General features: G+C 40.3%; 1 protein-coding gene across 1 annotated transcript in view; it reads right to left on the minus strand.

The window, feature by feature from the left end:
* The window catches only part of LOC124367525, a 277,317-nt gene that overhangs the window by 113,951 nt on the left and 143,400 nt on the right, over positions 1-19,966 (minus strand). The window contains exons 38-45 of the mRNA XM_046824409.1: positions 19,635-19,917; positions 19,338-19,539; positions 18,758-18,933; positions 18,319-18,590; positions 16,452-16,851; positions 15,669-15,914; positions 14,495-14,632; positions 12,414-13,184 (exon numbers count right to left, since the gene is read on the minus strand). Of these exons, the coding sequence (XP_046680365.1) occupies positions 12,414-13,184; positions 14,495-14,632; positions 15,669-15,914; positions 16,452-16,851; positions 18,319-18,590; positions 18,758-18,933; positions 19,338-19,539; positions 19,635-19,917 (2,488 nt within the window). The remainder of the gene's footprint in view (positions 1-12,413; positions 13,185-14,494; positions 14,633-15,668; positions 15,915-16,451; positions 16,852-18,318; positions 18,591-18,757; positions 18,934-19,337; positions 19,540-19,634; positions 19,918-19,966) is intronic.

The following is a 19,966-nucleotide window of genomic DNA, read 5'->3' on the forward strand; positions in this document are numbered from 1 at the left end:
TTTCTGAATGATTTTGATTTAAATTCTTATATTAGAATGATCAGAGTAATTACCCTAAAAATAGGTATGATGATCGCAATCTCTAACATAGACATTTTTGACAAGTATAGTCAAGTTTTATCTTCAAATAAAACACATTCTGACAAATGGACCATTAGTTTTCATTTAGAATGACATACTTTACAAAAATACAACCCACAACCAACTGAGATGTTAGTGAACATGAAACATTAGTTCTGTAACGAGTGTGAATGTTATATTCACACTCGCTACTCGACAATATTCCCACCACCACCTCCATTACACGTAACAAGTCAGTATAACAGGTAAGACAACAGAAACAGACAACATAATGAAAAAGGCATTCAATCAGATTCCAAGAGGTGAACAGAAGTACGGTAGCGTATCCAGGAGCTTGTCCAGCGTCAAGTCGGCAACCTCTGGAGCTACATGCAGACGAACGGAAGCACTGAAATAAAAACAAGGCTTGAAAATAATTTATGAAGAAGACACAGGGTACATGCAATAGATTGGACTCTGTCCAATAAAGACATAGGAGTATGTAAATTATCGCAACTAATAGGGTGAGCACACTATGGCACTCATTTGCATTACAAGCAAAATCTCAAAAATTGTGGAAAAATTATTATTTGATCAAACACGTTAGGTTGACAGAGCTTTTTAAATGGCATTCCTGTAAGAATTGATATAGAGAGGAAACACTTATTGTAAGCCAAAAACAGGTGTATTTAACTACAAAGGTGTAGAACATTACTACAAGACAGTACTAGAGATTACTAAAAGAATGTAAATTTATCAAAAGCTAAATTATAAAATGTGATTACATTAATTATCATTTGAAGGAAACTAACAATGTGTGGAACATATTTATTTGTGGATGCAAAGCACGATAAAGTTGACATTCTCAAGTTTCAACCTGATAATTAAGAAAACTAAAATAACAAGAAAATATCCAAATTACATTAAGTCTATATAAAGTGCAAGCAAAAATAGATATTGATAAAACAGTATTGTAATAAAGGTAAACTAAGAAAATTAAATTATTCAAACAACAGTTGCAAAGAATATTACAATCACCACACCACTAAGGATAGCATCACATTCAGAGTGTCCATTCCAAGCCTAACACACAGTGTCATGTTTTTGTGTGTACCGAATGTATGGTCGAGCATCAGCGAGCAACGCACAATGCCGGAATGATGCTCAAGAGTGTGTTGTAGTGTTTACCTGGTGTTCTGTTACAACCGAGCATCCCTGCCGTCTGGTTCAAGCGAAAACACAAGCAAACAACGGTGTTGTCGATGACATTGCAGACCACACCTTCTTCACAGGGATTGAAAACTTTACAGGGGTTTGTACAAGTAAAGTTGACACAACTTTCAGATGACAGACAGTCAGAGTCGGAGAGACAAGAAGGAATCTTTGGAATAAATTCAGGAGGAAGTGTAGTTGAGGTAAAATCATTAGGACCTTGATCAGGATAAACAATTTCAGGTGGGGAAATTTCTGTTGTGGTATCAAAAGGACCATTGGAAGTATAAGTGGAAGATGTTGTCAAAGTGTTTAAATTATTTGAACCTATGTCTGAACCTAATTTATCGTCTAAACCATCCAATGTTGTATCAAATACAGGTTGTGTTGTAAATGAGTAACTTAAAGTTGCTTGGTGTTCATTTTTGCCTTTTTCATCTCTAGATGTAGGAACCATAATCCCTTTAGTTCTCTTAGTTTCTTCTGTTGAAAACCCAGCAGAAGTCAAAGAAACATCTTCTACAGTTGTCATAATAGTAAATCGTTGTGTAATAGAACTTTCTTTTTCAGTGGGCACAGCAGATGAATAAAACTCAGTTCTATCACTGCCCTCGTTTGAACCAGCAGAAGCCTCAGTAATTTTATCTGACAATGTTGAATAAGTTGTAGAACTACTAGTGTCAACCTCAGCTAATTGAGTTGTAGAGACAGATAAAGTGACTGATCCTTTTATATTTGAACTCATTGTTGAATAACCTACTGATCCATTACCTGGATGTATGGAAGTATAAACAGAAGTAGTGACAGTTTCTTTACCACTAACTAGAGTTAATGGGTTATCAGTAGGTCTGCTTGTTTCACTCTCAGTCATAAAATTGGCATAACCAGGAGTTGTCACGGTTTCCTTGCCACTAGATGTAATTGAAGAGTAATCTCCAGTTTCCCTTGTTTCATCCTCTGGCAATAAGGTAGTGTAACCAAGTGTTGTCACTGTTTCCTTGCCACTAGTTTTCATTGAAGGGTATCCTGGGGTCTTGCTTGTTTCACCCTCTGGCAATAAAGTAGTGTAACCAGGAGTTGTTGTTGTTTCCTTGCCACTAGTTGTCATTGAAGGGTAACCTGCAGTTCTGCTTGTCTCACCCTCTGGCAATAAAGTAGTGTAACCAAGAGTTGTCACTGTTTCCTTGCCACTAGTTGTCATTGAAGGGTATCCTGGGGTCTCACTTGTTTCACCCTCTGGCAATAAAGTAGTGTAACCAGGAGTTGTTATTGTTTCCTTGCCACTAGTTGTCATTGAAGGGTAACCTGGGGTTCTGCTTGTCTCACCCTCTGGCAATAAAGTAGTGTAACCAGGAGTGTTGTCACTATTTCCTTGCCACTAGTTGTCATTGAAGTATATCCCGGAGTTCTGCTTGTTTCTCTCTCTGGCAATAAAGTCGTGTAGCCAGGGGTGTAACTGTTTCTTGGCCAATTGTTGTCATTGAAGGGTGACTAGCAGTCCTGCTTGTTTCACTCTCTGGCAATAAAGTAGTGTAACCAGGAGTTGTCACTGTTACCTGTCCACTAGTTGTAATGGAAGGGTAACTTGCAGTTCTACTTGTTTCACTCTCTGGTAATAAAGTAGTGTAACCAGGAGTTGTCACTGTTTCCTGTCCACTAGTTGTAATCGAAGGGTAACCTTCAGTTCTGCTTGTTTCACCCTTCGGCAATAAAGTTGTGTAACCAGGTGTTGTCACTGTTTCCTTGCCACTAGTTGTCATTGAAGTATATGCCGGAATTCTGCTTGTTTCACCCTCTGGCAATAAAGTCGTGTAACCAGGGGGTGTTACTGTTTCCTTGCCAATTGTTGTAATTGAAGGGTAACCTGCAGTTCTGCTTGTTTCACCCTCTGGCAATAAAGTAGTGTAACTAGGAGTTGTCTTTGTTTCTTCGCCACTAGTTGTCATTGAAGGGTATCCTGGGGTCTTGCTTGTCTCACCCTCTGGCAATAAAGTAGTGTAACCAGGAGTTGTCATTGTTTCCTTGCCACTAGTTGTCATTGAAGGGTATCCTGGGGTCTTGCTTGTCTCACCCTCTGGCAATAAAGTAGTGTAACCAGGAGTTGTTTTTGTTTCTTCGCCACTAGTTGTCATTGAAGGGTATCCTGGGGTTTTGCTTGTCTCACCCTCTGGCAATAAAGTAGTGTAACCAGGAGTTGTCATTGTTTCCTTGCCACTAGTTGTCATTGAAGGGTAACCTTCAGTTCTGCTTGTTTCACCCTCTGGCAATAAAGTAGTGTAACCAGGAGTTGTTATTGTTTCTTCGCCACTAGTTGTCATTGAAGGGTATCCTGGGGTCTTGCTTGTCTCACCCTCTGGCAATAAAGTAGTGTAACCAGGAGTTGTCATTGTTTCCTTGCCACTAGTTGTCATTGAAGGGTAACCTGGGGTCTCTGCTTGTCTCACCCTCTGGCAATAAAGTAGTGTAACCAGGAGTTGTCATTGTTTCCTTGCCACTAGTTGTCATTGAAGGGTATCCTGGGGTCTTGCTTGTCTCACCCTCTGGCAATAAAGTAGTGTAACCAGGAGTTGTCATTGTTTCCTTGCCACTAGTTGTAATTGAAGGGTAACCTGCAGTTCTGCTTGTTTCACCCTCTGGCAATAAAGTCGTGTAACCAGGAGTTGTTATTGTTTCCTTGCCACTAGTTGTCATTGAAGGGTAACCTGCAGTTCTGCTTGTCTCACCCTCTGGCAATAAAGTAGTGTAACCAGGAGTTGTCATTGTTTCTTCGCCACTAGTTGTCATTGAAGGGTATCCTGCAGGTCTTGCTTGTCTCACCCTCTGGCAATAAAGTAGTGTAACCAGGAGTTGTCATTGTTTCCTTGCCACTGGTTGCCATCGAAGGGTAACCTTCAGTTCTCCTTGTTTCACCCTCTGGCAATAAAGTTGTGTAACCAGCTGTTGTGTCTATTTCCTTACTATTAGTTGTCATTGAAGTATATCCCGGAGTTCTGCTTGTTTCTCTCTCTGGCAATAAAGTCGTGTAGCCAGGGGGTGTAATTGTTTCTTGGCCAATTGTTGTCATTGAAGGGTGACTAGCAGTCCTGCTTGTCTCACCCTCTGGCAATAAAGTAGTGTAACCAGGAGTTGTCATTGTTTCCTTGCCACTAGTTGTCATTGAAGGGTAACCTGCAGTTTGCTTGTCTCACCCTCTGGCAATAAAGTAGTGTAACCAGGAGTTGTCATTGTTTCCTTGCCACTAGTTGTCACTGAAGGGTAACCTGCAGTTCTGCTTGTTTCACCCTCTGGCAATAAAGTAGTGTAACCAGGAGTTGTCATTGTTTCCTTGCCACTAGTTGTCATTGAAGGGTATATCCTGCAGGTCTTGCTTGTCTCACCCTCTGGCAATAAAGTAGTGTAACCAGGAGTTGTCATTGTTTCCTTGCCACTAGTTGTCATTGAAGGGTAACCTGCAGTCCTGCTTGTCTCACCCTCTGGCAATAAAGTAGTGTAACCAGGAGTTGTCATTGTTTCCTTGCCACTAGTTGTAATTGAAGGGTAACCTGCAGTTCTGCTTGTTTCACTCACCCTCTGGCAATAAAGTAGTGTAACCAGGTGTTGTTCACTGTTTCCTGTTTGCCACTAGTTATAATGGAAGAATAACCTGCAGTTCTGCTTGTTTCTCACCCTCTGGCAATAAAGTAGTGTAACCAGGAGTTGTTATTGTTTCTTCGCCACTAGTTGTCATTGAAGGGTATCTGGGGTCTTGCTTGTCTCACCCTCTGGCAATAAAGTAGTGTAACCAGGAGTTGTCATTGTTTCCTTGCCACTAGTTGTCATTGAAGGGTATCCTGGGGCCTTGCTTGTCTCACCCTCTGGCAATAAAGTAGTGTAACCAGGAGTTGTCATTGTTTCCTTGCCACTAGTTGTCATTGAAGGGTAACCTGCAGTTCTGCTTGTCTCACCCTCTGGCAATAAAGTAGTGTAACCAGGAGTGTTGTCATTGTTTCCTTGCCACTAGTTGTCACTGAAGGGTAACCTGCAGTTCTGCTTGTTTCACCCTCTGGCAATAAAGTAGTGTAACCAGGAGTTGTCATTGTTTCCTTGCCACTAGTTGTCACTGAAGGGTACCTGGGGTCTTGCTTGTTTCACCCTCTGGCAATAAAGTAGTGTAACCAGGAGTTGTCTCATTGTTTCCTTGCCACTAGTTGTCATTGAAGGGTAACCTGCAGTTTTGCTTGTCTCACCCTCTGGCAATAAAGTAGTGTAACCAGGAGTTGTCATTGTTTCCTTGCCACTAGTTGTAATTGAAGGGTATCCTGGGGTCTTGCTTGTCTCACCCTCTGGCAATAAAGTAGTGTAACCAGGAGTTGTCATTGTTTCCTTGCCACTAGTTGTCATTGAAGGGTATCCTGCAGTTCTTGCTTGTCTCACCCTCTGGCAATAAAGTAGTGTAACCAGGAGTTGTCATTGTTTCCTTGCCACTAGTTGTCATTGAAGGGTAACCTGCAGTTTTGCTTGTCTCACCCTCTGGCAATAAAGTAGTGTAACCAGGAGTTGTCATTGTTTCCTTGCCACTAGTTGTCATTGAAGGGTAACCTGGGGTCTTGCTTGTTTCACCCTCTGGCAATAAAGTAGTGTAACCAGGAGTTGTGTCATTGTTTCCTTGCCACTAGTTGTCATTGAAGGGTATCCTGGGGTCTTGCTTGTCTCACCCTCTGGCAATAAAGTAGTGTAACCAGGAGTTGTCATTGTTTCCTTGCCACTAGTTGTCATTGAAGGGTAACCTGCAGTTCTGCTTGTCTCACCCTCTGGCAATAAAGTAGTGTAACCAGGAGTTGTCATTGTTTCCTTGCCACTAGTTGTCACTGAAGGGTAACCTGCAGTTTTGCTTGTCTCACCCTCTGGCAATAAAGTAGTGTAACCAGGAGTTGTCATTGTTTCCTTGCCACTAGTTGTCACTGAAGGGTAACCTGCAGTTCTGCTTGTCTCACCCTCTGGCAATAAAGTAGTGTAACCAGGAGTTGTCATTGTTTCCTTGCCACTAGTTGTCACTGAAGGGTAACCTGCAGTTCTGCTTGTCTCACCCTCTGGCAATAAAGTAGTGTAACCAGGAGTTGTCATTGTTTCCTTGCCACTAGTTGTCATTGAAGGGTATCCTGGGGTCTTGCTTGTCTCACCCTCTGGCAATAAAGTAGTGTAACCAGGAGTTGTCATTGTTTCCTTGCCACTAGTTGTAATTGAAGGGTAACCTGCAGTCTTGCTTGTCTCACCCTCTGGCAATAAAGTAGTGTAACCAGGAGTTGTCATTGTTTCCTTGCCACTAGTTGTAATTGAAGGGTATCCTGGGTCTTGCTTGTCTCACCCTCTGGCAATAAAGTAGTGTAACCAGGAGTTGTCATTGTTTCCTTGCCACTAGTTGTAATTGAAGGGTAACCTGCAGTTTTGCTTGTCTCACCCTCTGGCAATAAAGTAGTGTAACCAGGAGTTGTCATTGTTTCCTTGCCACTAGTTGTCACTGAAGGGTAACCTGCAGTTTTGCTTGTCTCACCCTCTGGCAATAAAGTAGTGTAACCAGGAGTTGTCATTGTTTCCTTGCCACTAGTTGTCACTGAAGGGTAACCTGCAGTTCTGCTTGTCTCACTCTCTGGCAATAACGTAGTGTAACCAAGTGTTGTCTCGGTTTCCTTGCCACTAGTTGTCACTGAAGGGTAACCTGCAGTTCTGCTTGTTTCACCCTCTGGCAATAAAGTAGTGTAACCAGGAGTTGTCTCGGTTTCCTTGCCACTAGTTGTCACTTGAAGGGTAACCTGCAGTTTTGCTTGTCTCACCCTCTGGCAATAAAGTAGTGTAACCAGGAGTTGTCATTGTTTCCTTGCCACTAGTTGTCACTGAAGGGTAACCTGCAGTTTTGCTTGCCTCACCCTCTGGCAATAAAGTAGTGTAACCAGGAGTTGTCATTGTTTCCTTGCCACTAGTTGTCATTGAAGGGTAACCTGCAGTTCTGCTTGTCTCACCCTCTGGCAATAAAGTAGTGTAACCAGGAGTTGTCTCGGTTTCCTTGCCACTAGTTGTAATTGAAGGGTAACCTGCAGTTTTGCTTGTCTCACCCTCTGGCAATAAAGTAGTGTAACCAGGAGTTGTCATTGTTTCCTTGCCACTAGTTGTAATTGAAGGGTAACCTGCAGTTTTGCTTGTCTCACCCTCTGGCAATAAAGTAGTGTAACCAGGAGTTGTCATTGTTTCCTTGCCACTAGTTGTCACTGAAGGGTAACCTGCAGTTTTGCTTGTCTCACCCTCTGGCAATAAAGTAGTGTAACCAGGAGTTGTTATTGTTTCCTTGCCACTAGTTGTAATTGCAGGGTATCCTGGGGTCTTGCTTGTCTCACCCTCTGGCAATAAAGTAGTGTAAACAGGAGTTGTCATTGTTTCCTTGCCACTAGTTGTAATTGCAGGGTAACCTGCAGTTTTGCTTGTCTCACCCTCTGGCAATAAAGTAGTGTAACCAGGAGTTGTCATTGTTTCCTTGCCACTAGTTGTCACTGAAGGGTAACCTGCAGTTTTGCTTGTCTCACCCTCTGGCAATAAAGTAGTGTAACCAGGAGTTGTCATTGTTTCCTTGCTACTAGTTGTAATTGATACATAACTTGTAGAGCTTTTTGGTGCATCCTCCAGCGTAAAAGTGGTATAGCTCGGAGTGGTTACAGTTTCTTTCACACTACTAGTAGCTGTTCCGTAGTGCGCACTTTCTGTTATTTTTTGAGTTGATTGATCACTGGGCTGTAGAGAGGTATATAAAGGAGTACTTATTTCTTGTTTAGTTATAGTTGTACTATGTAAGTTATCAGTTGTTTCTTCACTTTTGCTCGTTAAGTTTATAGTATTGTCATAATTTGATGTTATAAGATTTAGAGGAAACATAGTAGAGAACATGTTATAAATACCGGTCGCAATACTCTCTGTAGTTTTAGGTAATTCATCCTCCGATAAGTCATCGTAATTAGAGGTAACATAATTAGAATTGTCTGAAAGATCTTGTTCCGGGTTATAATCATTAGTATTATTATGTTGGGTGGGAATACTAATTGTTGTTGTACGCGTATGTGTAGTTGTTTCGCTTGTTTCATCCATTGGATCTAAAATGATTTTTCCAGGGGTTGTTACTGTACCCTTTTCACTACCCGCAATTGTGAAGTATTCCGTAGATCTGCTTATATCATCCTCTGGCACAACAGTGGTATATCCAGTAGTTGTTACTGATTCCATCAAAGATATTTTGGCTGTTTCCCCTCCTGGTAGTAAAGTAGTATAACCAGGAACAGTGACAGTGTTTTTCGAACTAATTGTAATAGACGGATAATCTGCAGTTTTTCTTTTTTCTCCTTCTGGTTGAGTTGTATACTCTGGAGTGGAGACAGTTTCCCCCTCACTAGTTGTAATAGATGCGTAACCTGCAGTTTTACCTGTTTCTGCGTCTTGGGGAGTTGTATACTCCGGAGTGGAGACAATTTCTGTTCCAGTAGTTGTAATAGATGGGTAACCTGTTGTTTTGTCCGTTTCTTTTTCTGGTTGAAGAGTAGTATAGCCAGGGGTGGTGAAAGTTTCCTTTACAATAGTTGTAACATGAGGATATTCTGCGGTTTTGCCTGTTTCTGCTTCTTGTGGAGTTGTATACTTCGGAGTGGACATAGTTTCCCTCTCACTAGTTGTAATGGATGGGTAACCTGCAGTTTTACCTGTTTCTACATCTTGTGGAGTTGTATACTCCGGAGTGGAGACAGTTTCTATTACAGTAGTTGTAATAGATGGGTAACCTGTTGTTTTGTCTGTTTCTTTTTCTGGTTGAAGAGTAGTATAGCCAGGGGTGGTGACAGTTTCCTTTAGAATAGTTGTAACATGAGGATATTCTGCGGTTTTGCCTGTTTCTGCTTCTTGTGGAGTTGTATACTCCGGAGTGGACATAGTTTCCCTCTCACTAGTTGTAATGTATGGGTAATCTGCAGTTTTACCTGTTTCTGCGTCTTGGGGAGTTGTATACTCCGGAGTGGAGACACAGTTTCTGTTCCAGTACTTGTAATAGATGGGTAACCTGTTGTTTTGTCTGTTTCTTTTTCTGGTTGAAGAGTAGTATAGCCAGGGGTGGTGACAGTTTCCTTTAGAATAGTTGTAACATGAGGATATTCTGCGGTTTTGCCTGTTTCTGCTTCTTGTGGAGTTGTATACTCCGGAGTGGACATAGTTTCCCTCTCACTAGTTGTAATGGTATGGGTAATCTGCAGTTTTACCTGTTTCTGCGTCTTGGGGAGTTGTATACTTCGGAGTGGACACAGTTTCTGTTCCAGTACTTGTAATAGATGGGTAACCTGTTGTTTTGTCTGTTTCTTTTTCTGGTTGAAGAGTAGTATAGCCAGGGGTGGTGACAGTTTCCTTTAGAATAGTTGTAACATGAGGATATTCTGCGGTTTTGCCTGTTTCTGCTTCTTGTGGAGTTGTATACTCCGGAGTGGACATAGTTTCCCTCTCACTAGTTGTAATGTATGGGTAATCTGCAGTTTTACCTGTTTCTGCGTCTTGTGGAGTTGTATACTCCGGAGTGGACACAGTTTCTGTTCCAGTACTTGTAATAGATGGGTAACCTGTTGTTTTGTCTGTTTCTTTTTCTGGTTGAAGAGTAGTATAGCCAGGGGTGGTGACAGTTTCCTTTAGAATAGTTGTAACATGAGGATATTCTGCGGTTTTGCCTGTTTCTGCTTCTTGTGGAGTTGTATACTTCGGAGTGGACATAGTTTCCCTCTCACTAGTTGTAATGGATGGGTAACCTGCAGTTTTACCTGTTTCTACATCTTGTGGAGTTGTATACTCCGGAGTGGAGACAGTTTCTATTACAGTAGTTGTAATAGATGGGTAACCTGTTGTTTTGTCTGTTTCTTTTTCTGGTTGAAGAGTAGTATAGCCAGGGGTGGTGACAGTTTCCTTTAGAATAGTTGTAACATGAGGATATTCTGCGGTTTTGCCTGTTTCTGCTTCTTGTGGAGTTGTATACTCCGGAGTGGACATAGTTTCCCTCTCACTAGTTGTAATGTATGGGTAATCTGCAGTTTTACCTGTTTCTGCGTCTTGGGGAGTTGTATACTCCGGAGTGGACACAGTTTCTGTTCCAGTAGTTGTAATAGATGGGTAACCTGTTGTTTTGTCTGTTTCTTTTTCTGGTTGAAGAGTAGTATAGCCAGGGGTGGTGACAGTTTCCTTTACAATAGTTGTAACATGAGGATATTCTGCAGTTTTGACTGTTTCTGCTTCTTGTGGAGTTGTATACTCCGGAGTGGAGACAGTTTCTGTTCCAGTAGTTGTAATAGATGGGTAACCTGTTGTTTTGTCTGTTTCTTTTTCTGGTTGAAGAGTAGTATAGCCAGGGGTGGTGACAGTTTCCTTTACAATAGTTGTAACATGAGGATATTCTGCAGTTTTGACTGTTTCTGCTTCTTGTGGAGTTGTATACTCCAGAGTGGGGACTGTTTCTGTTCCAGTAGTTGTAATAGATGGGTAACCTGTTGTTTCTTTTTCTGGTTGAATAGTATTATAGCCAGGGGTGGTGACAGTTTCCTTTACAATAGTAGTAACGTGTGGATATTCTGCAGTTTTGCCTGTTTCTTTTTCTGGTTGTAGACTAGTATATTCAGGAGTAGTGACAGTTTCTTTCCTATTAGTTGTATTATATGGGTAATCTGTAGTTTTGTCTCTTTCGCCTTCTGGATGTAGTGTTGTATATCCAGGGATAGTGACTGTTTCCTTCCCACTAGTAAAAGATGGGTAACCTGGGGTTTTGCCTGTTTCTCCTTCTGGTTGAAGAGTTGTATATCCAGCAGGGTTAGGTTCCTTCCCAGTAATTGCATGTGTGGTTTGTGTTTGTTGAGGAGGTACGCTGCCTATTCTTATGTCAGTGTCGTTTGTGTTATTGTTTGTGTTCACGGCATCAAGTGTATTTGTAGTCATTGGTTGTGATGTTGGCACTGTTTCTGGGGTTTTATGTGAACTAACTGATGACTGTGTTGGACTATCGATACCAATTTGGTTTTCAGTTGTAGTCACGTCTTCATTACTAGTGCTTTGTTGAGTGGTGAAAAATGGAGTAAAAAATTCTTTTATTGTTGTGTAAATATCAGGATAGGATTTGGTTTCTGATAATGTTGTTTCCAGAGGCGAGTCAGTTGCGTCTGAAAGTTGTGTACTTACCTTATCTGTTGTACCTTTTGTTTCATTTTCTGGTATTTCACGGCTTAAATAACACTTATCATAAGGATTGCCGATAAAAGGGTAAGGACAAAAACATACTGTAATGTTTGCTTGTGTTTTACACTTAGCGTTCAGACCGCAGGTAACGTTGGTGCATTGGTGCTTGCATTCTCCGCCAATGCAGGATTGTGTGGCTGTGCACTCCTTATCCTCAGTGCAGACCACTTTATTCTCTGTGAAACCATTTATATACAAACAAAATATGTACAACAACTACATACATGGTTATATATAAATATATACAACTTACACTATACTACTGATGGATGAGACATGAGATGAGTGAGTGAGATGACAGAGTGAGACAAGATGAGATGTTAGACTGCAATGATGCAAACCACAACAATATTTACAAATTAGGAGATCAACTGCATGTGGAATTACAGTGCTTTGTGTCGTATTGTTTTGTGACACACTACTGGAGCACAAGCAAATTGGTTAAGTGTTTAAAAATTTTCTACTAGTATTAAAAATTAGAGTTGCCGCAGCAGTTTTACTACTGTTCTTTAATAATTCAACTTGTTATATTTTATAATAAAATACTTAAATTCATGCATTTGATACTCTCTGATTATTTACACAAAACACATGTTAAACATGTATGTATTATCATTAGAGCCACCTCTAATAAGGGTAAGTGGTAGAAGTGAGACAGACAATGAAGGGAAAGTACAGACTGAGTTGTTTTGAACAATTAGCAAGTGAGTTGGATAAAATCAAGAAAAAGGTGCACTGTTTTGCAAAATCCTCATCATGTTATCTCTTTCGTTTGCTATAATTTTCCAGTGTTTGGTTCCAAATTTTTCTTGACTGGGTATCGCTTAATCTGTATTTAATCTGAAATTCATTTCTATGGCGGGGTGGTTTACCTTTGAGGCATCCATATTTTGGATCTGTAGTGAACCCAAGAGGGCAGAACTTGCAGAGTGGCTTGTGGTCCTCAACAAAGCATGGAGTATCTTGTGGGCAGGTCGTGTTTAAGCAAGGGTCGATACACTGGAAGTTGACACAGGCTTGTTGTGGAGGACAGCCATTGTCCCTCAGGCAGATGGACAAGGAAGGATTGCAGTCCTTGGTGCAGAGGCAGACAGGGCGGTGGTTGACGACTTCACAGATCTTCTCGACAGGACACGTCAATGAGGAACACGGACTCGAGCATTTACCCTTAATACAGGCCAAGTTAGAAGTGCACTGATCGTCGAAGCTGCATTCTGAACTGTCTGGAGCACAGCTGAGTTCTCCCGATTCACTGACGGAGAAGCCGTTTTTGCAAACGCACATGGGTCGGTGATGTCTCACTTCACATTTCTTGTTGACTTCGCACTTGAGAGTGGCCATGAGGCAGGGATTACGACAGTTGTCAGTGAAACACGCCATGGTGGACGGACAGTCCGAGTCAGACGAGCAAGGGATGGGGACGGTGGGTCGCGGATGAATCTCCTCACACTTGGGGTCCGGCTGACAGGATATCTCTGGAGTCCCTGTGTGACACTCGGGACACGAACACTGTGGACGATGCTGCACTGGTCGACACAATGCATTGTCCCCACACGCCCCCCGTACACTACACACCTCCAGACACTGTCTATTGATGCAAGCCTTCTCGTTAGGGCAGTCCAAGTCTGCGGAGCAAGTGCTCTCTGGGGTGCAAACAGTGCACAGGATGAAATATACAGTGGGAATGACAGAGAGAACAGTGATTGGAAGAACTGTGAAAGTGAAATATTTCTCACAATCATGCTTAAGATAGAATTTCAGAAGAAGCTGTACACTTAAGATTATAAAAAAACCACTCGGATAGCAAAAGGCCTAAATTTTAAGAAATGCATTGAGGGGCAGTATAATTGTGAGAATGTTCCCTTTCACAGTTCCCAATCTGACTTTTCAAGATCTTAAATAAAACAAAAGATAAGATGTAGACGAAACAGAAATTGTACTCCTACAGGGCTCTTTGAATATAGTTAATTTTGCACAGTTTAAAATTTAACTTTCCAAGAAACAAACTGATGAATTTTAAAATGTTTTCTTTATTACAGATAAACACGGCTCGAATAAAAAAAATGATTTAGTTAAACAGCACACTTGAACAATATTTTATAATACATATTTCTAACTCATCTTTCTTTTTGTGCCAAACAGAATTTAACAATGATTTCTGAAATAACAAAACAGTAAAGCAACTGAAATTGAACCTTGTCTGTCCCACAAGTTACGGATGTTGAGTGGAGCGAGAGGTGTTAACCGACAAGGCAGATTGGGACTGTTTGACATTCCACATGACAAAGCGGATGGCGATGTGGACATGGAACAAAACATTTACAATATATACAAGAGCCCCCGTGTTAAATACAGCACTATTTTACAGTGGATTTAGGCCTAGGCATGCTCACTATAGACACAAGTACGGATCACCTACTGCTTCCAAACCGGGTCCAGAGAGGTTGAATTTGTGCGACTCCACGTTATCTGTTATACTTGTTATAAACATGAAAGCACTTGGGATGTAGTGTGATGGACCTGCTTGATTGTAATGTCAACGGAAGTAATGGAGTTTGGTTATACACATTTGGGTTTGTTCGCAAACTGTTGTGTAAAACATAAACATGTTGTAGATTATGTCATTTTCACAGATACATTGAATCCGTTGATATTTCCAGAGTGCTAAAAGAAATCTTATTCAGTTTCTTAATAAAGTTTTGTAATGTTTTGTTAACAACTGTAGTAGGGGAGAAAAAATTAGTCATTTTAAAAGTGCAATTTAGTTACCAACATAAAAACGTTCTTTCCTAATGAAACAATTCATATTGATTTTAGAAACATCTAAAGCACGTAGTATTCACCGATTTTGAAACAAGGAACGGACTGTAACTCGGTGGAAACAGTGCGATCGGTATTTGTGCCTGCACGGTACCTTCCAAATTAGCACAGGATTTTGGGAAAGTGGACTTACCTGGACTGCACTCAACCTCAGGGTTACCAACCATGCCGCTGGGACACTGACAGGCATAGCTGTCCTGCACGGCCACGCACTCCCCGTGTTTACCGCAGCCCATCGTACGACAGTCTTTGGGCAATACTGGAGCGGAACCTGCACAAACGTCATTCATTACACATGTTTAAACATTCAATTATAACTTTTACTTATCATAGATAAAATCCCTATTGTTACATATTGAAATAATTATGCAGGTCTTGTAAATATATTTCAAAAAGGCCTAAATCTATACTAAAAAACATTTACATATGAATAGTGATGTGAAAAATTATTATTTTACTATTCTTGTTTATCACATTGCTCTAGAGATGAAAGATATTATTAAATCTTTATTATTAAATCGTTGTCAAAGCATGTTGAAATCCAATAATGCAGATAAATACTCTTATATATACTTTTAATAATCACTCATAAAAACGTTAATTAAATCTTATAAAAGGATAATAATATAAGACCACAGGACATAATACACAGTATAGTTAACATTAAATTATTTCATAGATTTTATAAAAATCATTTTTACTCGTCTAAACATTTTAATCAATGAATTTTACTGTGAATAAATTAACATTTGATGATCACAGTTTGTTAGATGTTGTTGAAGAAGAATGAATGTAGAAGTTTAAAGTGTCCGTGTAATAGAGCCTTCGTATTGTATTAGAAAGAAAAAAATACAGTAAAATTAAGCTAAATGGATCAGAGATGACTTGCTGTCAATAATGATTCTTTGCTGATCATGAATACGAGTAAGATTTGATGCTAACTTTTGTAAACCAGTTTGCTAACTGCCAATCACTTACTCTACTATAGTAACACCAAATTTTAGTGTGCAAAATTGGCATTACTGTTTAAATTTTCTTCATGCTGCTGTGCAAAAGTAGCAAGCAGTAGTCTAACCTTACTTTTAATGTGCTCTTCTCTCCTAAGCTCTAAAACAGACTTTTGACTGTAACGGAGTAATTGTAAAATATCAATAGTTTGTTATGTTCAATCCATCATAACTAGTCCATTTCTGTTTTTATTCCATGAAGGTTTCTATTCACTTGTTTTTTAATTCATAACTTAGAATCCTCTCCAATGGAGTAATGAATTGGCAGGACAAAGAGTAATGAGATAAGTGAGTACTCACATTGAGTTAAAGGGTCACCCAACGGATATTTCTGTGGACAGAAGCAGAGAGGTTTATTGTCGCGCATTTTACAAGCTGCATTAGTGCCACACTTGAGGTCCTGGCATGAGTTGGCTGACTTGGCACACACGCAGCCTTGGTATGGGTCTCCGGTACAGCCTGATTCACACATACAAGCCACACCGCCTGGCACGTTGCGGCACTGTGTGTTCTCTCCGCAGGGGTTCTGACTGCAACTCTCACCTCCTGCAACATAAGTTGTTGTCGTCACAATCAGAAATGTACCACTCACTAAAATAATTCAGAATGTACCTGACCAGTGCAAATAATTCTTAAAGTGACTGAAATTAAATATTTGACACAAATAAATACTAAATTTTACATTTACAAAGAAATGCTATTAAATCCCATTTTGAACCCAAGCTTTAATGACAACATCCAAGCAGACAAATTAATTTACTTATTAGCAATGAATAAATAAGTTTCTTAGGAGTTTGGCATTTAATCTTTTATTAATTTAACATAAGTTTTAGATCTTCTTGAATGAAAATAGGAGAAGCTGAGAAGGTTCAACACCTTCCAAGTCCATGACAAAAAGCATTTAAGTACACATTGTTATTGAATACCACACCCCTGCCAAATTTTAAGCCGGTCTATTGATACAAAATATCAAAATTAAGTTTGTCTTTTTATAATTTATGTATTCGATTCTACAACTTTTAAGTTATAGTATTTTGAACTTTCATATTTTCTAATTCAAAAGTTTTAGAACAGAGTACTAACCTTGCTTGCATTCAACATGAGGATTGCCCTGATACCCTGGAGGGCAGGAGCACTGGGGCCGCTTGCCGATGACTTTGCACTGTGCATTGATTCCACAAACGCCAGCTTCAAGACAGGGGTTGCGACAGGCTCCATCAGGCGCACAGTGTTGGTTGCCCTCACAGTCGTCGTCTGCTGTGCACACCGCTTTGACACACGCCTGACTTGGTTCCCCTTGGTAGCCTTCAGGACACAGGCACACAGGACGATGGTCTGACACACGACAAAGGGCATTGGTGCCACAAGGGCTGTCTGGACCACATGGATCCTGGCACTGCCCTGAGAAGCAAGCCTTGGTAACCGGACAGTCTGCTGTCACGTGACATCCGCTGCGACACGCCCCATCCTCGCACACATATCCCTACGCATCAATAATAAATATACACTACTGATCATGACAAAAGTTACTAAAATACGACTTGACAATGTCAGAGTAAAATTCTTACTCACAGTTTCTCAATGTGTCAAACACAGTACTAGGAGTAGTAATATAACTAATTTATACATATACAGTACAAAATTTTAGGTATGCCACCTCAATGAATACATAAGTAAATAAATTTCTACATACATTAAAGTGCTGATTTTTATTTGTGAGGGAAACTTCCAACATTGCTTTATAATAGTTACATACGTTGGATTGTAATTTTAATTTTTTTTGCACAGTTAGGATAAAAAGTTGAGGATATCTCTTATTCAACTTAAGATCTCTGTATTGCTTACAGAGTAACAGGATATTCTGTTAAGGGTTAGAGTAAAAGCCACCTTCTGCTGAGATCCCATGTTATAGAACATCCACTATCACAGTAATGCCACCTTGAAGAAAAAGGCTAGCTCTGATCTAGCCTCTTCCAGCCAAGGCAGGCAAGGGACGGTACCAGGGACTGAGTATAGCCATATCAAGTATAGGCTCTACTGGCAAGTACAAACCAGTCTAAAGTGAACTGTTCTGGGGGATAATTATATAGTACGAGATATATCAATGCAAGCCTAGGTGTGGCGCGGTGTTTCCAGATGTAACCGAAGAATAACTAGTGATGGGATAATCTATTGAATTCAACAATCAAGCAGTTCTTACTGCTTATCTTTACAACTCATCTATCTTCCTGAATCCTTTACCTTCATGATTTAAATTAACACTTGTTACACTATTCCAAGCTAAGAAACATATATACTTAGTTCCTACAAAGTTTCCCACACAACAAGATTACACATTAAAAATGTAAATGGAAAAAACACGAGTTAATAGATAGTCATTAACAGAACTTTTTAATATTTAGTTTTATTTCCATTTTCAGTTAGTTGTCCAACTTGTATAATTTTATCTAATTTGCAACATTTTAGGTCATAATCAAATTTTTTTACCTGCTACGAAATGTATACTACTATACATACTAGCATAAATATTGTTTTATAAAGTGATATTTATAACAAGAAAAACCATTTATTTTTACTTAATGTTTTATTTATTGATGCATGTTTTTAGTGTACAGTAATATGTGTTACTCTATTGATTTAATATTGTTTCCATTTTATTGGGCTAAACAATTTGTTAAATTCCAAAATATGAGTAGGTTTCCTAGAAACATTTTTAAAATATACTTAAATATCATAATCCAAAATAATAAGAGCAACCAGCACTTATAACATTGGGGACTCTCATGAAAGTAAATTTCATTGCGGACGAAACAAAAAATACATTTAAAACATGTTTGATCCTATACTCTCCATTAAAACAGTTTTGGAAACATTATTAGAAACATATTGTGCTTAGAATTAATTAATGTTTTCATACTGAACTGACAAATGGAACTGAACCAGATCGTACCTGCGGACAAGCGATATTGGAGGAACACTTCATGCTGCACACGCCTGCCATGCACACCTCACCGCAGGAGCACTCCTTGTTGTTGTCACACGCAACGGTACAGAAGCCGGTGGACTGGTCACAGTTGCATGATCCGTCACAACGCACCGGCGGCTTAACGCAGGTGATCTGCGGGTTGCCTATGGTGCCTGTGGGGCAGCGACATTGCACTCCGTGGTTCACTACACGACATTCCGCGCACGATCCGCATGTAGTTGCTCCATCGCAAGGGTCTGTAACAGTTATGTTGTTAGTACCCATCATAAAAAATACACGTTCTCTTTAATTAGAGCTTGCAAAATTCATAAAATAAATTACTTTTTAAGTGATACAAAAAGAGCACTTAGAGGGCTTTCCCTATTTTATTCCTTTTTTACAACTTATTTAGCAACACCCTCACCTCTGCACTGTTTATTGATGCATGCTTGGTCGTCCGGACAGGAGTTGTCACTACGACAGCCGACCACACACAGGCGGTTCTCACAGATCTGGTTGCTGCCGCATTTGGCATCGGAGTTGCAGATAGTCGTGCAAATTCCCTTCACACATCTCTCGTCTGACAAGCAGTTGAAGTCCCTGTAACCGTTGCACATTCAAACACCACTGAATATCACGTTCAAAAATTCTTTTTAACCCTTACTAAAAAATCCCCTATCTGACACCCAAGACTTAGCTCTTATTGCTTAACTAGTGATTTTTAAGGACAACTGAAAATAGTGAAAAACATTTTACAAATGAAAATACATTATTTTAAAATATTTCTTGATTGTAGAAAATTTAAAAAACTGGAATAGGTACCAATAAAAGTTTATATTTTATGTTACTAGAAACTTACTTTTGTACTTACACGGTTCTACCAAACTAAAACTACTGTTTCAATCTTATTATTATTAACAAAAATAGATTAAGTTGTATTTCAGATGGATTTAAACAGATACTTTGAGTTAATTTATTCTTAAAGGAGCTGTTAAAAAACTGACGTTTGACAACGGGCGGTGCAAGTGAGAGCGTGACAGGCCTGGGTAGGTTCACAATCCTCCTGGGTGACACAAGGAGTGACGACGTGGTGACAACCGATCTCAGGATTTCCCAGGAGTGGAGGGGGACAAGCACAGTGCTTCTGGTGGCGATGCATCATGCACCCAGCATTCGTCCCACAGGCTGTCGGTGACGCACACAAATCTATTCCAACAACAACGCATTTTAGTAACAATCTGATTTAGGAACAAAGTAGACTATGTCACATAGTGGAGACAAGATGAAAAATAACCACTTACCAATACACTTGCTGTTGACACAAGCCTTGTCCTCCGGGCAACTGTTGTCGCTGCGGCAGCCGACCGTGCACATGAGGTTGTCACACACCTCACCACTGCGGCAGTCATCATCCCTGCGGCACAGCGGCTTGCACACGCCACCCGTCGTGTCACACTGCTCGTTACTAAGACAACCGGCACTGGAGGAACAGACTGGACGGCACACAGCGTCTTGGCAAGTGGCACCGGTACCGCAGTCACGGTTGGAGGAACAAGGCGGTGCTGGTGCCCTTACACATGCCACCTGCAATCAAAATTGTTTTGTATTTGAAAAACAGAGTTTCGATATGAAT

Source organism: Homalodisca vitripennis, chromosome 8, assembly GCF_021130785.1.
Source record: "Homalodisca vitripennis isolate AUS2020 chromosome 8, UT_GWSS_2.1, whole genome shotgun sequence".
Lineage (NCBI taxonomy): Eukaryota > Metazoa > Arthropoda > Insecta > Hemiptera > Cicadellidae > Homalodisca > Homalodisca vitripennis.